This window comes from Staurois parvus, unplaced genomic scaffold (assembly GCF_062004578.1).
Source record: "Staurois parvus isolate SC_StPar_1 unplaced genomic scaffold, SC_StPar_1.0 ptg000475l, whole genome shotgun sequence".
NCBI lineage: Eukaryota > Metazoa > Chordata > Amphibia > Anura > Ranidae > Staurois > Staurois parvus.
Genome location: NW_028318271.1, coordinates 91,645 through 109,345, shown reverse-complemented (window position 1 = coordinate 109,345; position 17,701 = coordinate 91,645). Strand labels below are relative to the sequence as shown.

General features: G+C 41.1%; 1 protein-coding gene across 2 annotated transcripts in view; it reads right to left on the bottom strand.

Annotated features, from left to right (window-relative positions):
- Positions 1 to 17,701, bottom strand: part of NADK2 (NAD kinase 2, mitochondrial) — a 65,705-nt gene that overhangs the window by 31,593 nt on the left and 16,411 nt on the right. For both annotated transcript variants that reach the window (XM_089689422.1, XM_089689423.1), the window contains exons 2-4: positions 17,182 to 17,270; positions 8,245 to 8,333; positions 3,667 to 3,748 (exon numbers count right to left, since the gene is read on the bottom strand). In XM_089689422.1, coding sequence (XP_089545548.1) covers positions 3,667 to 3,748; positions 8,245 to 8,333; positions 17,182 to 17,270 — 260 coding nt within the window. The remainder of the gene's footprint in view (positions 1 to 3,666; positions 3,749 to 8,244; positions 8,334 to 17,181; positions 17,271 to 17,701) is intronic.

The following is a 17,701-nucleotide window of genomic DNA, read 5'->3' as shown; positions in this document are numbered from 1 at the left end:
AAAGATACAGCTGCTGCGCCGAAAAAAGTTCTCTGTAAAGAAAAGCATTAATACTTACCACTCTGAAAACCCATACCAATAAACTCTGCCATCTTCAAAAGAAGCTTGCCAAAATCCTTTAGCATTAGCACACTTCCAGAAATGTCAGATGTATGTGTCCCCCCACTGGGATCTGTGGTTCCTCCTCCAAAGTAGTGTTGTATGGGCCAGCAGAATGAACAGAACTCAGCCTGAACTATGTTGGATGATGAATATTTTTCACCAAGCCTATCTCTTGAAGATAGATTTGCAGACTGGTAAAGGGAGGGGTACGTATGATGCTTTTCTTTGCAGGGAAGATTTCCTTTTCAATAAGCAGCACAGACATTTAAAGGCAATCTCCTATGAAGCAAAAATATCTACACGATATAGCTGGAAAAAATATATAAAATTTGGGGAATGGCTACTTCCATCACAGCTTGCTCACTCAGGCATTTTCCTCTAAAAAAGAACACGCGTCAAAAGTAAATTCCGGACAAATCGCTAAATACATCGCTTAAATGTGCACATGTAAACTGTCCCATCTGCCAAAGGATTTGTCATGCAGTCCCACTATTTTTGCGATTCCCATCCCATTGCAAGAAGGCACAGGGTGGCTACACCTTCTCTGTTTAAAAAGGAAAGCAATACAGTGGTGTCACCTTCTTGCCCACAGCCTGCTGCCAGAGAAGGAAGTAGTAACACTAGATTAGCTAGAAGCCATGAGTCAAGTGGTTCTAAAAGGCAACTTTATTTTTCCATTAAAAAAAAAAAAAAAATGTATTTATATATGTGCAGTATTGCACAGAGCTGTACCCATATCTCTTCCTTGTCAGTCCCCCATCGGCGCTCTCCCATTCTTACAAGTGCCCCCAAAGTAAGCCATGTGCTATGGGGGCACTCCATGCAGGCACACTCCTGAGCTAAGCTGTGTGCTCCCATGGACACACAAAGGATTTGACTAACAGCAGCAGGAGACAAAGGCTCCCACTGCTCTCAGGGTAGCCTGTGAGACCAGCAAGAGGAGAGAGACCTCTCTCTGACAGGCTTCACAGACCTGCTGAACGACTTCTAAGACAAATGTCTGTTCGAGGTGGAACATCTGGTCGTTCATTTCTGGTCACGTCACTTCCGGTTGCTGGAACGCACGCCGACTCTAGGTCTGTGCAGAGTGGTGGCGCCAACAAATACACTATCACGCAGTAACATCTATGCCGATGGGGAGACACGTCTACATGTGAACCGATTTTACTTTTGTATCATATAGGAGTAGGCATACTACACTGTATCATTTTTATCCTCTGGTTCCTGTATGGATGATGGAGCAAATAAGAACAAATGGTTGAAGTGTCACATCAGAAAATTTCCATACCTTCAAATGGGCAAAACAAGTGCATGAGACCTTATTGGTTTTTAATTAAAGAGGTCAGATTGGCCTGGTGAGTGATTTAGTATTGCAGGTTCCACTGGGTGAAAATATGGACACTGTATGGTAAAGGATTATCAGCACCAAGCATTTGTTTCTTCCTCAAGATTGGGTTTATGTTTTATTGATTGGGACTCTATATGGACTTCGCACTATGTCACTATTATATGGAATGCATACATTCAAGAATGTATTAATCTTATGTTGGCTTATTAGCACAGAATGTGTATATCAATTGGGTGATTATCATAGTGCCCCCCCCCCCCCCCAACAGAGATTATATTTAGTTGATTGTTTTTGGTCACTATGAGTTGCCAGAGTATTTAGCCATTTTGGCACAGGGTTTCTTCGCATTTTATTTATTTCCTGCATTAATGTAAAAAAAAAAAAAAAAAAATTAAACACCAAGAATTTACACCACTTTAGGTGTAAGAATAATATTAAGGTGATTGTAAAGGAAATTTATAAATTCTGTATAAAATTGTATTAAATTTTGTATTCTTTGCCTATGTATTGTACACGGCACTCCTTGTCAGGGGCGGACTGACAACGCATGGGGCCCCCGGGCAATAGGGGATCATGGGGCCCCTGTGTCCTTGCCCAAACTCAAAATAGCCTATGAAAAAGGTACCAGGGGCATCTCATGGGGCCCCCTAATGACCCCGGGCCCTCGGTCAGTGCCAGAGTTTCCAAATGGTCAGTCCGCCCCTGCTCCTTGTGCACGTGGCACTAAATGTATTCAGTAAAATCGCATTCCTTCAAGTCCAGATTAGAAATGAGCCTGTCTATGTAACGTCCCTTGTTACCGTAAGCCCTCATGCACACGGGACTTTCTTACAGCGGCTGTTTTTGGCTTTTGACATTTTTTTTCTACAGCCAGTAAACTCCCCAGCATGTTATCCTATGTGTCCATACACACAGACTGGAATCAATGTTTCTTGGCAGGGACATTTCTTAGCTGGATAAAAACCCAGGACTATTGGGTTTCTAGAGAAGTTTTTGTAGCTGTAAAAACGCTCTAATGCTGAAAAACATGGCAAAACGTGGTAAAACACGGTGAATCGCAGCAAAAAAAGCATTTTTGGACTTTCGACTTAAAAAAAAAAAAAAAATTTTTTTTGGTAAAAAAAACCCTCTAAAAAAACACAAATACAAAAAACGCCACTAAACACGAATACACAAACTGCAAAATTATTGTTTTTAACGAGACTTTACACAGCTCAAAGGTACCAGCTTTATTAAAATGCCCCATGTGCATGGAGCCTTAAAGTGAAATTGTAATATTAATGCGATACCTAATAATCATCTCCTAGATTGTAAGCTCCAAGGATCAGGCCCTCCTAACCCTCTTGTATTGAACTGTATTGTTGCTGTATTGTCTCCCGTTATATTGTAAAGCGCTGAGCACACTGTTGGCGCTATATAGATCCTGTATAATAATAATAAAAAAACTTCAAATGCGCCTAATAAACAGCACAGCGATTTGGCAAGATGCTGAGTGTATCTTTGTGTGTCTGTTCCCTACTACACTAGTTACTCATTTGGAACCAATAATCAATATGAGGATAGAAGCTGCCTATCTGTAACATTTTCAGTATTAATGTCCAGAACAGTAATTTTAATTTATTTATTTCAGGTACTTATATAGCACCGTCAATTTACGCAGCGCTTTACACATATATATTGTACATTCACATCAGTCCCTAACCCCTCAAGGGGTGTACAATCTAAGGTCCCTAACTCACATTCATACATACACATATTAGGGCCAATTTAGACAGGATCCAATTAACCTACCAGCATGTGTTTGGAAAGTGGGAGGAAACCGGAGCACCCGGAGGAAACCCATGCAAGCACAGGGAGAACATGCAAACTCCATGCAGGAGGTGCCATGGTCGGGAATCAAATCCATGACCCATTTACTGCAAGGCAGATGTGCTAACCACTAAGCCACTGTGCCGCCCATATGATTTGCAGCTGGATTTAAGTTATGGGTTAGGAGGATACATTGAACTGAAGAACGTCCATTATTTTTTTCTGACACAAATTATGTTAAACTGTAAACAGGTCAAAAGCAGTCTGTGGTATGAAGGTTCTAAAATGTGCAATGCTTGAGCTAAAAGCCAACACAATGATTTTCTATAAACAAAAGTGAATATAACACCATCCAAAATACAGGCGTTCTAAAGGTCAGGTTTAGGATAAATACAGACAATGGTTACCTCTCTGGATCAGTATTTACTCCGATGACAGGTTTAAACCTGTCCAGCACCTTGCTAGCAGCGAGAAGCATTGTCCCATCACCTAGAAGAAACCGATACAATAAATACTGAATTAATGCACGAACAGGACAAATCCCTAGATTAAGGTCCAGCTGCCATCAGTAAGCTGTCCTGCAAGTGTTATGTGATGAGCCCAAGTAGTAGTAAGAGTGCGCACCGACCACATACAACAAAGGGCCGCATACATCTGTTCAACTTGTCAAAGGGCTGTTGCATTGTACATGTCATGAGTAATAAGTGAATGCGAGCGCACATAGAAGCAATCAGCCGCTATGCACCAAGGTAACCAAAATAAACCTCAAAAGATCAAAATGTATCAAAAGATCAAAACGTGCAGCGCTCAAATAAATTACAATAAAAAGATAAATGTGAATATAATCTTAAAAAGCATCATGAATAATAAATAGTAAAGTTGATAAGGTGACTAAAGTGCTCCTAGGAATCCTGTGTTCTCTTATAATTCAGTGCTTGTGCGATCTTGTATGGAAGAAATGCGCACTCACCGGAACGCATAGTAAAATGCACCTTTATATAATATATCCTGATGCCTTTAAGGTCATCTGAAATGAGGCAGGGATGGGGATGACTCCTTGTCAGAATATATGGATCCTGGGGCTTTAGGTGTAGATCAAAGGAATGCCAGAGTCCCCTTTAAGGGATGGATGGGTGGAAGCTCCCTCTCTGGAAACTGGATACCAGGTTGTCTGAAAGTTAATTCCAATTGTCAAATTCAAGTGCGCATTTCTTCCATACAAGATCGCAAAAGCACCGAATTAAGAGAACGCAGGATTCCCAGGAGCACTTTAGTCACCTTATGAACGTTACTATTTATTATTCATGATGCTTTTTAAGATTATCTTTTTATTGTAATTTATTTGAGCGCTGCACATTTTATACATTTTCATCGTACATGTCATGTCTGTGCTGCAGAACCTTTAAGAGATTTTATTTCTTTTTATATTAAAGAGCACAGCAGTACTGAGTTGTTGGTTGAATTTGACATTGTGCATACCGCCTGGGCACATTGATGAAACACTACTTTATATTCGTCTATTATCAGCAAAAGTAACTTTACAAAATAGATAGCATAACCGGTTGGAAACCCCTTTTCTCCGACCATAGCTACCATGCTGCATCTGCCTCTCACATAGAAAGGCGTCACTAAATTGGGGACCACGGTCCAAACCCGGACTGAATGACAGTCCTATCCAGATCGCGGCTCCGCCACCAAGCAGCCTGAGTGTCCTCTCCCAGTCTAAAACCTCCTTCCCCTTGCCGCCTCAGCCTTCATCCCTGGTAGGCAGAAGGTGCGCACGCCTAGAGAATGGGACCGCCCCAAGTCAAAACCTGCAGACTTACTGCCAGGACATGGGGCGGTCCCAGCAATCATCTGCCCGCCAACAGGAAAAGCTGGGAAGTCTCACCATATCCAGACAAGCCGCGCCACCCGCTCACCGACCGCTGTGCAAGGTAGGATTAGAAGGGTTATAGAGAGACTGTGATTGGAAGGGGGAAAATGGGACGCAAGTTAGAGGGCTTTGATGTAAAGTGGAATGTAAGTTAGAGGGCTTTCAAAGGAACTTGGAAAGAAGAAAAGGGAGTTTGTGAAGGGACTGGTATACAAGAAAGGGGAGGGGGGGCTGTGAAGGGAACTGGGGTGTAGGGATGGGGGAGCTGTGAAGGAGACTTGGATACAAGAAAGGGGGACTGTGAGGGGGACTGGGGTGCGGCACTGTGAAGGAGACTGGTATACAAGAAAGGGGAGGCTGTGAAGGGGACTGATGTAAAGGGGGAGGTCTGTGATGTAAGCAGGGGGCTGTGATGTGAAGGGGGACTGGGGACACTGAAGGAAAGGAGACAATGACGACGAAAAGAGAGCCTGTGTTGTAACGGGGCACCGTCATGTATGGAGAGGGGAGTGGGGCCTGTGATGTAAATGGTGGGCTATATTGTAAACGGGAGTGCTGTGATGTAAAGAGTGCGCAGTGTTGTAAAGGGCACTGTAATTCAAAGTGGTGCTATGATGTGCAGGGGGTGATGTAATGTAACAAGGGGCTATATTGTAAAGTGGAGTGCTATGATATAAAGTGGGACACGGGGGGGAGGTTCTGCAATGTAAAAAGTGAGTGCCATGGTGTAAAGGGGAGACTGTGATGTGAAAAAGACTGTGATGTGAAAAAGGCTGCGATATAAGGGGAGGGGGTCTGTACTGTATGGATGGGGAGGGGCTGTCATATGAAAGATCTGGCACAATATGAGACTCGGACCTCTGCTGAATAAAAATTTTACTGACCAGACCTCTGAATTTTAATTCCATACCCCTGACATAGATGATACTCGGCATACCGCCGCACCCACATTACAAATCATAACACCCACGTGGGGTAAAACCAGTATTGGGCATTATCACATGGGGTGGGCAGTGTACCCAGCACACGCTTATGCAAACAGTGGATTAAGTTGGTTTTTGAATATCTGGTTTGGCAGGGCTTTATGGAAGAGTGTAAAGGAAAATAATTAGCTCACACTTTATCCTGCCTATTTGCTGCCAGAGCCATAACTAAAAGTATCCGTTTGTAATTTAAAAGGTTCAAACTTTGTTTTTTTTTTTATTATTGAAAGATATAAATTAAACAAAAAAGACCTGTTGACTGCACACAATTACCCACTTGAGTAAAAACACGGCAGACCCAAGTTGCAATTATAGCCAAGAGACTTCCACTTTTCCACAGATGGATCCTGCAATTATTGCCACATTTCTGGCGGTCTGATGCTGACAGCTGGGAACATCATATTTTGAGTCTTGCTAAAGACAGCCCATGGAAATAATGTGTGCATTTTCACTGGCCATTTTATGGCGATCAGGTTCTGTTTAAAACCACTCAAGTCTTTTACTGAGACAAGACAGACTCATCCTGTATGTATGCTCCATTCTCCTTAGCCAATTGTTTAGTTTCTGCTGATTGAAAACGTTTCCCGCAACATGCTGCCAACACCATGCTTCACAGTGGGAACAGTGTTCTCGGGGTGATGGGAAGCATTTTGCACCAAGATCAAGAAGTTAATTTTGGTTCAACAGACCTAGGAACTTTTATAATTGGAGGTGTCCCCCAAAAAGCCTTTTGACAAACTCCAAATCACATTTTTTTCCCCCCCAGAAAGGTCTTTCCTCTAATCTCTACATAATTCTCAGCTTTGTGGAGCTTCCAGGTTTTAGTTGTTTCATGGGCAGTTTGTCCCATTCCAGCAGCAGCTCCTTTAGAATAACCAGTGTCTGGGTTGCTTCTCTGACTAAATGCCCAATGTCAGATTTAGTGGACTATCCAAGCTACACAAACATGATGTGCGATTCCCTCCAACCCCATTTATGTTAACAGCCATCCAGGGTATTTTGTTTTTCCAGCCCAACACCGTTGAGTGCTTCCCCAGAACTTCATTCTGAAATACGTGGTCTACCATTGCTGTTCACTATAAACTGCAGCCTGCCTGGCTGTCATCTATGATGATGGCCAATTCAATGTCTTTTCCATTCCATGGGAGCAAGTCATTTAGGATTTGAAGATGGTCAGCAATAGCAGCCATCATAATTCTCTCAGTTCAGAAATCCTTTAACAGCCAACATAACCAGAGGCTCTTTAATTCCTCCTATCAGTGTGGATAATAAAAGGCAGTACTGTAATAAAGATCCTTAACACAAATGCAAAGAGCAGTACTGGAAGTTTAGGAAAACAAACCAGAGATTTCAGCCGTCATCAGTGCAGTGTTGTCAGATATGAATCATTCTGACTAATAGCCATGGGTGTGCATGTTGCTTTATGAAGTGAAAGGCTGAAATGTGCCAATCCAGGAGGCAACGCAGGACAAGTTCAGGGACAACAACTGACTGTTGCAACTCAGGAGGGGTGGGCACAAGAGGCAATGCAATGGAATGTAACGTAATGTCCAAGATTCCCAGAAAAGATGAAATAACAGGTCAGTGTGCAAGTAATGTTGGGTTTTGTAACTGAACCATATAAATGTAAATTTCACAGCTTATTCTGCACAAAGACAATCCAATAACAGTGTCCCCGCCATACACAACAGGAGAAATGTGTAGCCCTTTATAAAATGAGAAAAGGGACATAAAAAAAACACACCACATGGTCTTCAGAAGAAAATCACCCATGCCAGCTTCTGTGTCTAGTGTACATGCATGCTGTGGCCCCATTCATTCCTTTAGATGATCTTACTCACAGCGGCCCCCAGCCATCCAGGGGAGTATGGACCATCCATTGGAATAAATGGGGCCACTGCACATGTATGCTAGGCAGAGCCCGGCCCGAATATTTCTAGTAAAAAATAATGCAAAATAATTTCAAGCCCCGTGAAAACTATGAAGAATTTGGCAATGCTGCAACTTTCAGATGCTTCTGTGAGTTCCTGTCCATTGTGAGAAAATCTCTACCACTTTTTACATTACAAATTCAACAAGACTGGCAGTGTAATCAAGAAATCACCCAAAGTATTAGTAAGAATTACCTCCAGCTGAGATGATGGCATCTGCCCATCGCACTGTAGCTTCATCATAATCTCTTCTTTTTACTACTTGCACTTCAATTCCTTCTTTCCTGGAGGAGAAAGGCGGCACACATAAACATCAGCAAATACTACATATTATGTAAAGTAAAAGTGGCCACAGACCTCACAAGGCATTCAAGGGTGCAAGCATGATCCCTGATTTAATGAATAGATAGATAGATACAGACAGACACACAGCCTTGAAAAAGTATTCATACCCCCTTGAAATTTTCATTTTGTCATGTAACGTTAATGTAATTGTATTGGGATTTCATGTGATAGACCAACACAAAGTGGCACATAATTGTGAAGTGGAAGGAAAATGAGAAATGGTTTTACATTTTTTTTTACAAATAAATGTGAAAAGTGTGGCGTGCATTTGTATTCAGCCCCCCAGAATCAATACTTTGTAGGACCCCCTTTGGCTGCAATTCCAGCTGCAAGTCCTTTTGGGGATGTCTCTACCAGCATTGCACATCTAGAGAGGGAGATTTCTGCCCATTCTTCTTTGCAAAATATCTCAAGCTCTGTCAGATTGGATAGAGAGCATCTGTGAACAGCAATTTTCAAGTCTTGCCACAGATTCTTGATTGGATTTAGGTCTGGACTTTGACTGGGTCATTCTAACACATGAATATGCTTTGATCTAAACCATTCCATTGTAGCTCTGGCTGGATGTTTCGGGTCGTTGTCCTGCTGGAAGGTGAACCTCCGCCCCAGTCTCAAGGCTTTTGCAGACTCTAACAAGTTTTCTTCTCAGATTGCTCTGTATTTGGCTCCATCCATCTTCCCATCAACTCTGACCAGCTTCCCTGTCCCTGCTAAACAAAAGCATCCCCACAACATGATGCTGCCACCACCATGTTTCACGGTGGGGATGGTGTGTTCAGGGTGATGTGCAGTGTTAGTTTTATACCACACATAGCATTTTGCTTTTAGGCCAAAAAGTTAAATTTTGGTCTCATCTGACCAGAGCACCTTCTTCCACATGTTTGCTGTGCACCCACATGGCTTCTCGCAAACTGCAAACGGGATTTCTTATGGCTTTCTTCTCACCACTCTTCCATAACGGCCAGATTTGTGTAGCGCTCGACTAATAGCTGTCCTGTGGACAGATCTTCCCACCTGAGCTGTGGATCTCTGCAGCCCCTCCAGTTACCATGGGCCTCTTGGCCGCTTCTCTGATTAATGCTCTCCTTGCCCGGCCTGTCAGTTTAGGTGGACGGCCATGTCTTGGTAGGTTTGCAGTTGTGCCATACTCTTTCCATTTTCAGATGATGGATTGAACAGTGCTCTGTGAGATGTTCAAAGCTTGGGATTTTTTTTTTTATAACCTAGCCCTGCTTTAACCTTCTCCACAACTTAATCCCTGACCTGTATGGTGTGTTCCTTGGCCTTCATGATGCTGTTTGTTTATTAATGTTCTCTAACTAACCTCTGAGGGCTTCACAGAACAGCTGTATTTATAATGAGATTAAATTACACCCAGGTGGACTCTATCTACTAATTAGGTGACTTCTGAAAGCATTTAGTCCCACTAGATTTTAGTTAGGGGTATCAGTGTAAAGAAAGCTGAATACAAAAGCGCACACACTTTTCAGATATTTGTAAAAAAATTTAAAACCATTTATCATTTTCCTTCCACTTCACAATTATGTGCCACTTTGTGTTGGTCTATCACACAGAATCACAATAAAATAGGTTTACTCTTTTGGTTGTAACATGACAAAATGTGGAAAATTTCAAGGGGTATGAAGAAATTTCAAGTATTTTATATCCACTAATTTATTTTTTATTTGGATAGAGTATAACAGGATTATAACCAATGGCAGTTTAAATTTTGCTGCTTGTGTACCATATGGGAAATTTCCATTCACTTCCTGTGCCATAGACACAACAGGAAGTTAGAAGAAAACTCTCAGTGAGAAGAATTACCTCAGACAGTTATCCCTGGATCAGATGTCCCCATTGGAAGATTTCCCTCACCACTTGTTCTGGGGACAACTTTACATTTTGGATTCCCCCTCCCTTTCTCATTGATAATGGTTGCAGAGAAAAAAAAAATAGAGGGTGAATCTGCCCAGCAGGGACACGGAAAGCAAAAAACCTTAACAGAGGGCCTAAGTATTCCCAGTATATCCAAAACCAAAGCTGGCCATAGAAGACTAGTTTTTTTTTCTCTCATACAGAGCGTCAACAAGAAAGCTATCATTTCCACCAGCTGTCATGCTGATCCAAAGCCTTTCTGGCATTGGACATCCAGCCAAAGTGAATACCTAAAACTAAACCTACTCCCCGCCCTATTCCAAGTCTAACCTTGTAAAGAAGAGATCACTATACCTATCTATTGTGAAGCTGCCCTGGTCCAGTCCCAGGATGAGCTGTGTAGACCAGATGTAGTCAACAATGGATGCCCCATAGTAAGTCTATGGGTGATGTCATCTCTGCATTTCCTAGCCGTTGTCCGCTTTCTCTCTCTACACAGAAGCCTCCATTGGAGACCGGACCTTAGCAGCTTCAGGATAGGCAAGTATAGCGATCTTTTCTTTACAGGGTTAGATAGATTAGTCTTAGAATGGGGCTGGAAGTGGGTTAGGTTTTGACTGGAATTCCAGTTAACAAGTGTTCAAAAAAAAAAAAAAAAAAAAAAAAAAAAAAAAAAAAAAAAAAAACCAGACTTGTAGATGTGGAATAAAGTCTGACTTTAGTTCAATTTTTATAAAGTTGAAGCATCTGAAAACAATGTGGAAGCAAAATAAAAACCAAAAAAAAAAAAACAACTTTTAGCAACCTCCTGTATTTGTTTTATAGGAAATCCTGCTCATTCAGTTCACTTACCCAACATCAAGCACCCAAGGTGTTCCTGACTCTGGCTCTACTGACCATTAGAAGGGGAGGGATAAAGTGTACCTTGGGTTCTCTTGTGTTTGAACCATAAAAAGCAGCAATATCATGACAGTAAGAATGGCATACCACCAAACTAGCCAACTCAAACTACAAACTCCATTTCTGGTTCAAAAAATGGGAAATTCATTTCTTTTGTTTTATGCAATTTTATTTAAATGCAAAAACAAACAAAATCAAAACCGGATTTAGAACTAGTGCACACTGGATCTCCTGTCACTGTGTCTCGGCAATCGCCGGGTGCCAGCGGGGAATCTCTGGCTGGGACCCGGTGATCGACATTTGTAGCCGCGCAGTGTGCGTGCCCCCTACATGGAAATGCAAAATCACGTTTATATACACGTGATTTTGTGCAGCCCTGCCACCCTGTAGCAATATTTCTGCTATAGGGCAGTGGGGAAGTGGTTAAATAGGGCTTGTAAGGGTTAATTGAGGGTAATGCATTATATTGGAACACTTTTTCAGTTCTGTCCATCTAAAACGAATATAAATGCAACAATATCATTGTTAAAACTCATTTATCAAAAAACCTGCAAACACGCTTTTCAGACTGCATTTATGTAGGAGCCACTGCTGCAGCTCCAGAGACCAACTCATAATTTTGCTGGGCAGAGCAGTCATAATGGGGAAGGAGGCCACTGTATGGCCCCAGGCACTTAAGATGACTTTTGGCACATCTCGTATGCCCAGTCTCCCCAGCAACTCACCAATCCTTCAAAATCACTGACTCTGTGTAACCAATGGAGGTTTGTATTAAAAGAGGTGTTGCACCAATGAATCCTGGGTGAAGGCATGAGTTTCATATGCACAGCCATTGACAAATAGACCCATAAGTGGCCTGGTAAAGGGACTCCCAGAGCAATCATAAATATAACGTAGGGATGTGTGTATTGGCCACTTGTCACTCATGAGGCAATATTTATTATTTGAATCCTTTTTCACGTTTACTTTAAAAGATTATGTATTAGAATTTTTTGCCACAAGGCCAGGCTGGAGATACTAAAGCTGGCCATGCGCTAGATTTTTAAACACCCATACAAAAATTCTCAGTACATTTGATGACTTGAATGATGTTCAAAAATAATTCAAAATTGTGTTTACTTGATTTCAGGATGAATGAACCTTCCTGAACAAAAAACTACATTTACAGATAGAAATTAGCATATAGCCAGCTTAACACTTCTTAAGGACAAGGATAACATCAACCAGATAAGAGTGGAGATCTTCTGTTACCAAACTATATAAAAAGCCTAGAAAGTATTACAAAAGAGGGACATACGGGAACGATAAGGAACCACAGCTCTAATGCTTGGTACACATGATCAGAAAAACGGATGACAAAAATCGCTTTCAGAGGGATCATAGAAACATAGTAAAGTGATGGCAGAAAAAGACAGAGTAGTCCATCGAGTCTGTCCGTTTTTTGTTTTATTTATTTATTTGGAATTTTTTTTTTTGTTTTGTTTTTCTTTTTGTTAACTTTTTTGTCCGAGTATAGATCTATGCTTGTCCCAAGCATTTTGAAACTATTTACTATTGACTGGCTCACTACCTCTGCTGGAATTTTATTCCAAGCATCAACTACACTTTCAGTAAAATAGTACTTTGAGATTAGTTTTGTATTTTCCATCACTTAGTTTGAGGTCATATCCCTATGTTCTTGATTTTGGTTTTGTGTTAAAAATACTGACCTCCTGAACCTTATTCACCCCCTTCATGTATTTAAAGTTTTCAGTCATGTCTCCCTTTTCCCTTCTTTCCTCCAGACTATACATGTTAGCTTCCTGAAGTCACTCTTGATGTTTTATCCCCCAGACGTGTCACCATTTTTGTTGCCTCATCAGTATCTTTTGTAAGTGAGGTCTCCAAAACTGGACACAGTATTCTAAATGAGGTCCAACTAAAGATCTATATAGAGGTCTCAGGACCTCCCTCCTGCTGGTGACCCCTCTAGGTCCAACTAAAGATCTATATAGAGGAATCAGGACCTCCTTCCTCCTACTGGTGACCCCTCTAGTGATCCATCCTAGAATTCTATTCACTTTCCCCACTGCCTGGCCACACTGTTTGCTCCATTTGCAATCATCTGAAATAGGTACCTCCAAGTCCTTTTCCTTTGAAGTGCTGGCCAACGCTGTACCCCCAATGCTGTACTCTCTCAAGGGATTATTTTCCCCTAGTAGCATTATTTCACATTTAGAAACATTGAACTGTAATTTCCACTTTTTAGTTATATAACTTTAGTTATATCACTTACATAATGATTAAATAGAACAGGACCTAGTACAGAGCCTTGTGGTACACCACTAGTGACTGGTCTCTTTTCCAAGTGAACTCCATTTACAGCCACACTCTGGTATCTATCCTTTAGCCAGCTGCATATCCACTGAACCACCCAGGGGCTAAATCCTAGCTTAGATTATCGTGCAATAAACTGATCGTTAGTACACCACTTTCGACAGCAAATCACGACATGAAACAATATCCAAAGGGACAAGCACGAAAAACATTTTCGTACGATAACAGAGCAAATTATTTTAGTTTAATCTTTAGTTTAGTTTTTATTTTAGTAGTACAGTATTAGTCAGGGAAAAAAAAATAGACACACTAAAGACCACACATGCTCAGAAGCGAAAGAATACATTACATCACTTCTAAAGTTGTATGTCTTATGAGTCTGTCGTATGAGAATTTTGTTAACCTCTCCATTTTCAATTGCAGGGGAAAAAAAAAAAAAAAAAGAAGAAGATGACCATTCACTTGATATTCTCATTGTGTGTACGGGGCATAACATACCATAGTAAACCTGTTAAACCTGAAAGTGAACTGTCTCGAGGCTAAAAGCGAGACGGTTCTATCAATGTTCCACATTACTACCTTATTATATTCTTAAAAAGAAAAAAAAATACATACATATACACACACACACACACACACACACACATTTAATAAAAATTATATAATTAAACTTAAAATATTATATATTTATTACACACACTTGCATAGGCACTTTCAAATGGGTATATTGGTTGCTTAAAAGGCAATGTGAATTATTTTTTTCCCAGAACGATATAAATCTTTTCAACATGTTTTGACAATTTACAAACCTTGTTTGTGTGTATTTGTAGTTATATCGGTGCATAGGAACAGCCATATTTACTTATTAAAACAAGAAAGTTCTGCATCTTTCTTTGTACAATGACTTTGCTTTACTGCTCGTCCTTACAATGCAAGTCTACATTATAGTGTCCATTTTTAATGGAAAAGCAAATAACGCCATCTGTTCAGCTTATGTCTGGAGGAAAAAAGATGTAATCTTCAAATACGGAAAGGCTTCTTCACAGTAAGAGCTGTGAAAATGTGGAATAGGCTCCCTCAAGAGTTGATTCTGGCCAGCTCTGTAGATTATTTCCTAGATACCCAAAATATAACTGGATACCAACATTTATAGGTAAAGTGATCCAGGGAATATTTAATTGCCTCTTGGGGCATCAGGAAGGATTTTTTTTTTCCCCTGCAGGAGCAAATTGGATCATGCTTTATTGGGATTGTTTTGCCTTCCTTTGGATCAACTATGGGTATAAGATAGTGTATATGAAGTTTTTCTATTTGTGTGTTGTCTTTTTCTCTGTTGGTTGAAATGGATGGACTTTTGCTTTTTTTTCCTACCAGATTAACTAAGAAGCTCTCTCTGTTTAATGCAAAAGAGAGAACACCATGATTGGAGAAAAGCTGATTATGTGACCGACAGGTTGGATGACTGCCCCCCCCCTTTTTTTTTTTAAACAATCTTTATTCTTTTAATAGCACTCTGTGCATCTTATGGACAGTGAATTGCTATTACATGATTGGATATTGTATAGAAGAAAAAAAAAAAAACGCACTCACGCGATCACTGTGCTGCTTACTGCTGATTTTTTAACTCAGCCCATATTAGTTCTGTATGTGATTGATATGAGTGGTTGTTCTGGACTACAGCACTCCCCCTAATGACTGAATAATCTAAAAAGTTATATTTCATTTAATACAATTAAAATATAGAAGAAAGTGAATGTAAAATGTGAAAGCCACATCCAACACTATGGTGAATTCTACAACAATTAAATATAAGCACACATGAGAGACACAACATGCTATACGCATAAAAGAAGAATGCAGAGTAAAATAGAGTTTTGGGCACCCCCTTAGTTCCAGCTTGATGAAAACTGCAGGTTGTAAATATCACTCAATACTGGGTCCACTCTATGGGTAGTATAATGCATGCACCAGGTATCTGCACCATTCTGGTTTGTCCCAAAGACACAGCTATGCATGCGCGGTAGCGCTGACATTTAAATGCAGACTTGCACCAGCCTTACCCAGCAGGAAGCACATCCAGAAGTCCCTGCAGTAGGGGAGTATAAGTTGCAATGGGATGTGACCTATTTTCTTGCCCCATCAGCTCACACTACCTCCCTACCCTGGCTGACACAGGCATTGTGATTTACAGCCTGGTATCTCACAGCAAGAAGCCCCCCCCCCCCCCCTAATGTTGCTGGCCAGAAAGACTGCTGCCATGATGAAGCTACAGCAAACAACTCCTCACAGAACCATTAATATAACAATATGCACAGGTATGGTGTCAGAAGAGTAGATTAACTGGTCCAATGAGGTGCATTAGCACACTGCTTCAGACCACATGCGTCCAAATGGGCCCCAAGTCACCGATCACACCACTTGTGTGCAATTTCAGGACAATTTGAGGTGTGATTTCTGAAGACTTTAGCCCCCGGTCACATCGGGTGCGACATGGCATGCGATTTGCATGCCAGGCAACTTGCAAATCATATGCCAAGTCGCACCTTATTGTCCGCTATTAGAGCGGTCATATCGGTGCACCTCTGACTTGGTCATTGCCCCACCAATTTATAAACTAGTACATGCACTACTTTTGTTGCTATTTGCATAGACATCTGTGTCAGATGTCTTGTAAAACACAACTGAAATCGGCAGGTCACCCAACTTTGAAATCATGCAACTTCACTGTAAGTCACGCGATTTCAAAATCAGCTTTGATGTGACCGGGGGCTTATTGCTACTTGTGAAGATTTTCAACGGTTTCTTGCAATTTGCAGTGCAATTTCCATTATATTCTATGTATCTGAAATCGCAACAAAACTGCAGAAAACGTAATGCAAAAACGACTTTAGAAATCGCACTGCAGCAAATCGTACATGTTAAGACACTGACATTCACAGTTATTAGATGTGATTTAAATTTCGAAAATCACACCGTTCTGACCGGACACTAGGAATGACAGAGGAAGTGTCACTTTGGCCTCCATTTTTGGTGGTGCCACCTGGAAGACAGAAGGGGCACATTGGATAGGTTTCAGCCTAGGGAGAACTATTTGAAAAAGAAAAAGGATAAAAAAGAAGTGCAAACAAAGCCATTTCTACTATACATCACCTGACTTCACTTTCAGGAAACCGTAGCACATATATAATCTCTTGTCCAAATAACAATCTACGGCAGCTTACAAATGAGGTAGAAGTCCAGCTAAAAACCTTTTTTTTTTTAGTTTTAGATGGAGAGAGAGAGAGAGAGAGAGAGAGAGAGAGAGAGAGAGAGAGAGAGAGAGAGAGAGAGAGAGAGAGAGAGAGAGAGAGAGAGAGAGAGAGAGAGAGAGAGAGAGAGAGAGAGAGAGAGAGAGAGAGAGAGAGAGAGTGTGTGTGTGTGTGTGTGTGTGTGTGTGAGAGTGTCTTCACAGTGGTCATTTCCCCTCAATCCCTGTCCCACAGACATCAGGATGTTAGAGGAAATCTCAAGAGTTATTATCAGAACAAGTGTCACAATTGGAAGATTTACCCTCTTACTCAGTTTGTGACAACCATAAAAATATAGGCTTCCTTTCACTTCCTGCCTCTGTGGCCATGACCACCAGAATAGAAAAAGAGATTAAAGCCCCTAAACAAGGAGATTGATATTAATAAGAACCTGACAAAGGCAGCTTACCTTAAACTTCCCACAATATGTTCAACATTTTCTGAATGGATGTTATGTCGCTGTAACAGACCATTGTAACTAGATCCTTTCAAAGCAAGCTGTAAAACAAAAGATAACATGTCAGGGTTTTAATGGTGGGAATTCAAATGTTTGCTTTCTTAAAAAGCACACCTTTCACCTCCATGTCAGATTATTAACATCCTACACATCGAGTCTTACAGCATTCCTCCTCACTTCACTGACAACCAAAAATGAAGACTATTTTCTGTCCATCTATGAAGCAGAAAACGATGCAGGGTTTACTTTAGAAACCCCATTTTGTCATGACATTCCCAGGTTAACCTATGTCTGTATTCCATTCCTGGAGTTGTAGTTCCTGAACAGCCGGAGGGCTATCAGCTTGCTCAGCTTTTCCATAAATACAGCTGTATTAGGCCCTTTGACACGGGCAGAATGCATTTGCTCAGCTGAGGGATCTATCCACTGACCCCCCACTAAGTGGATGCAAGGTCTATGTTCACTACGTTTA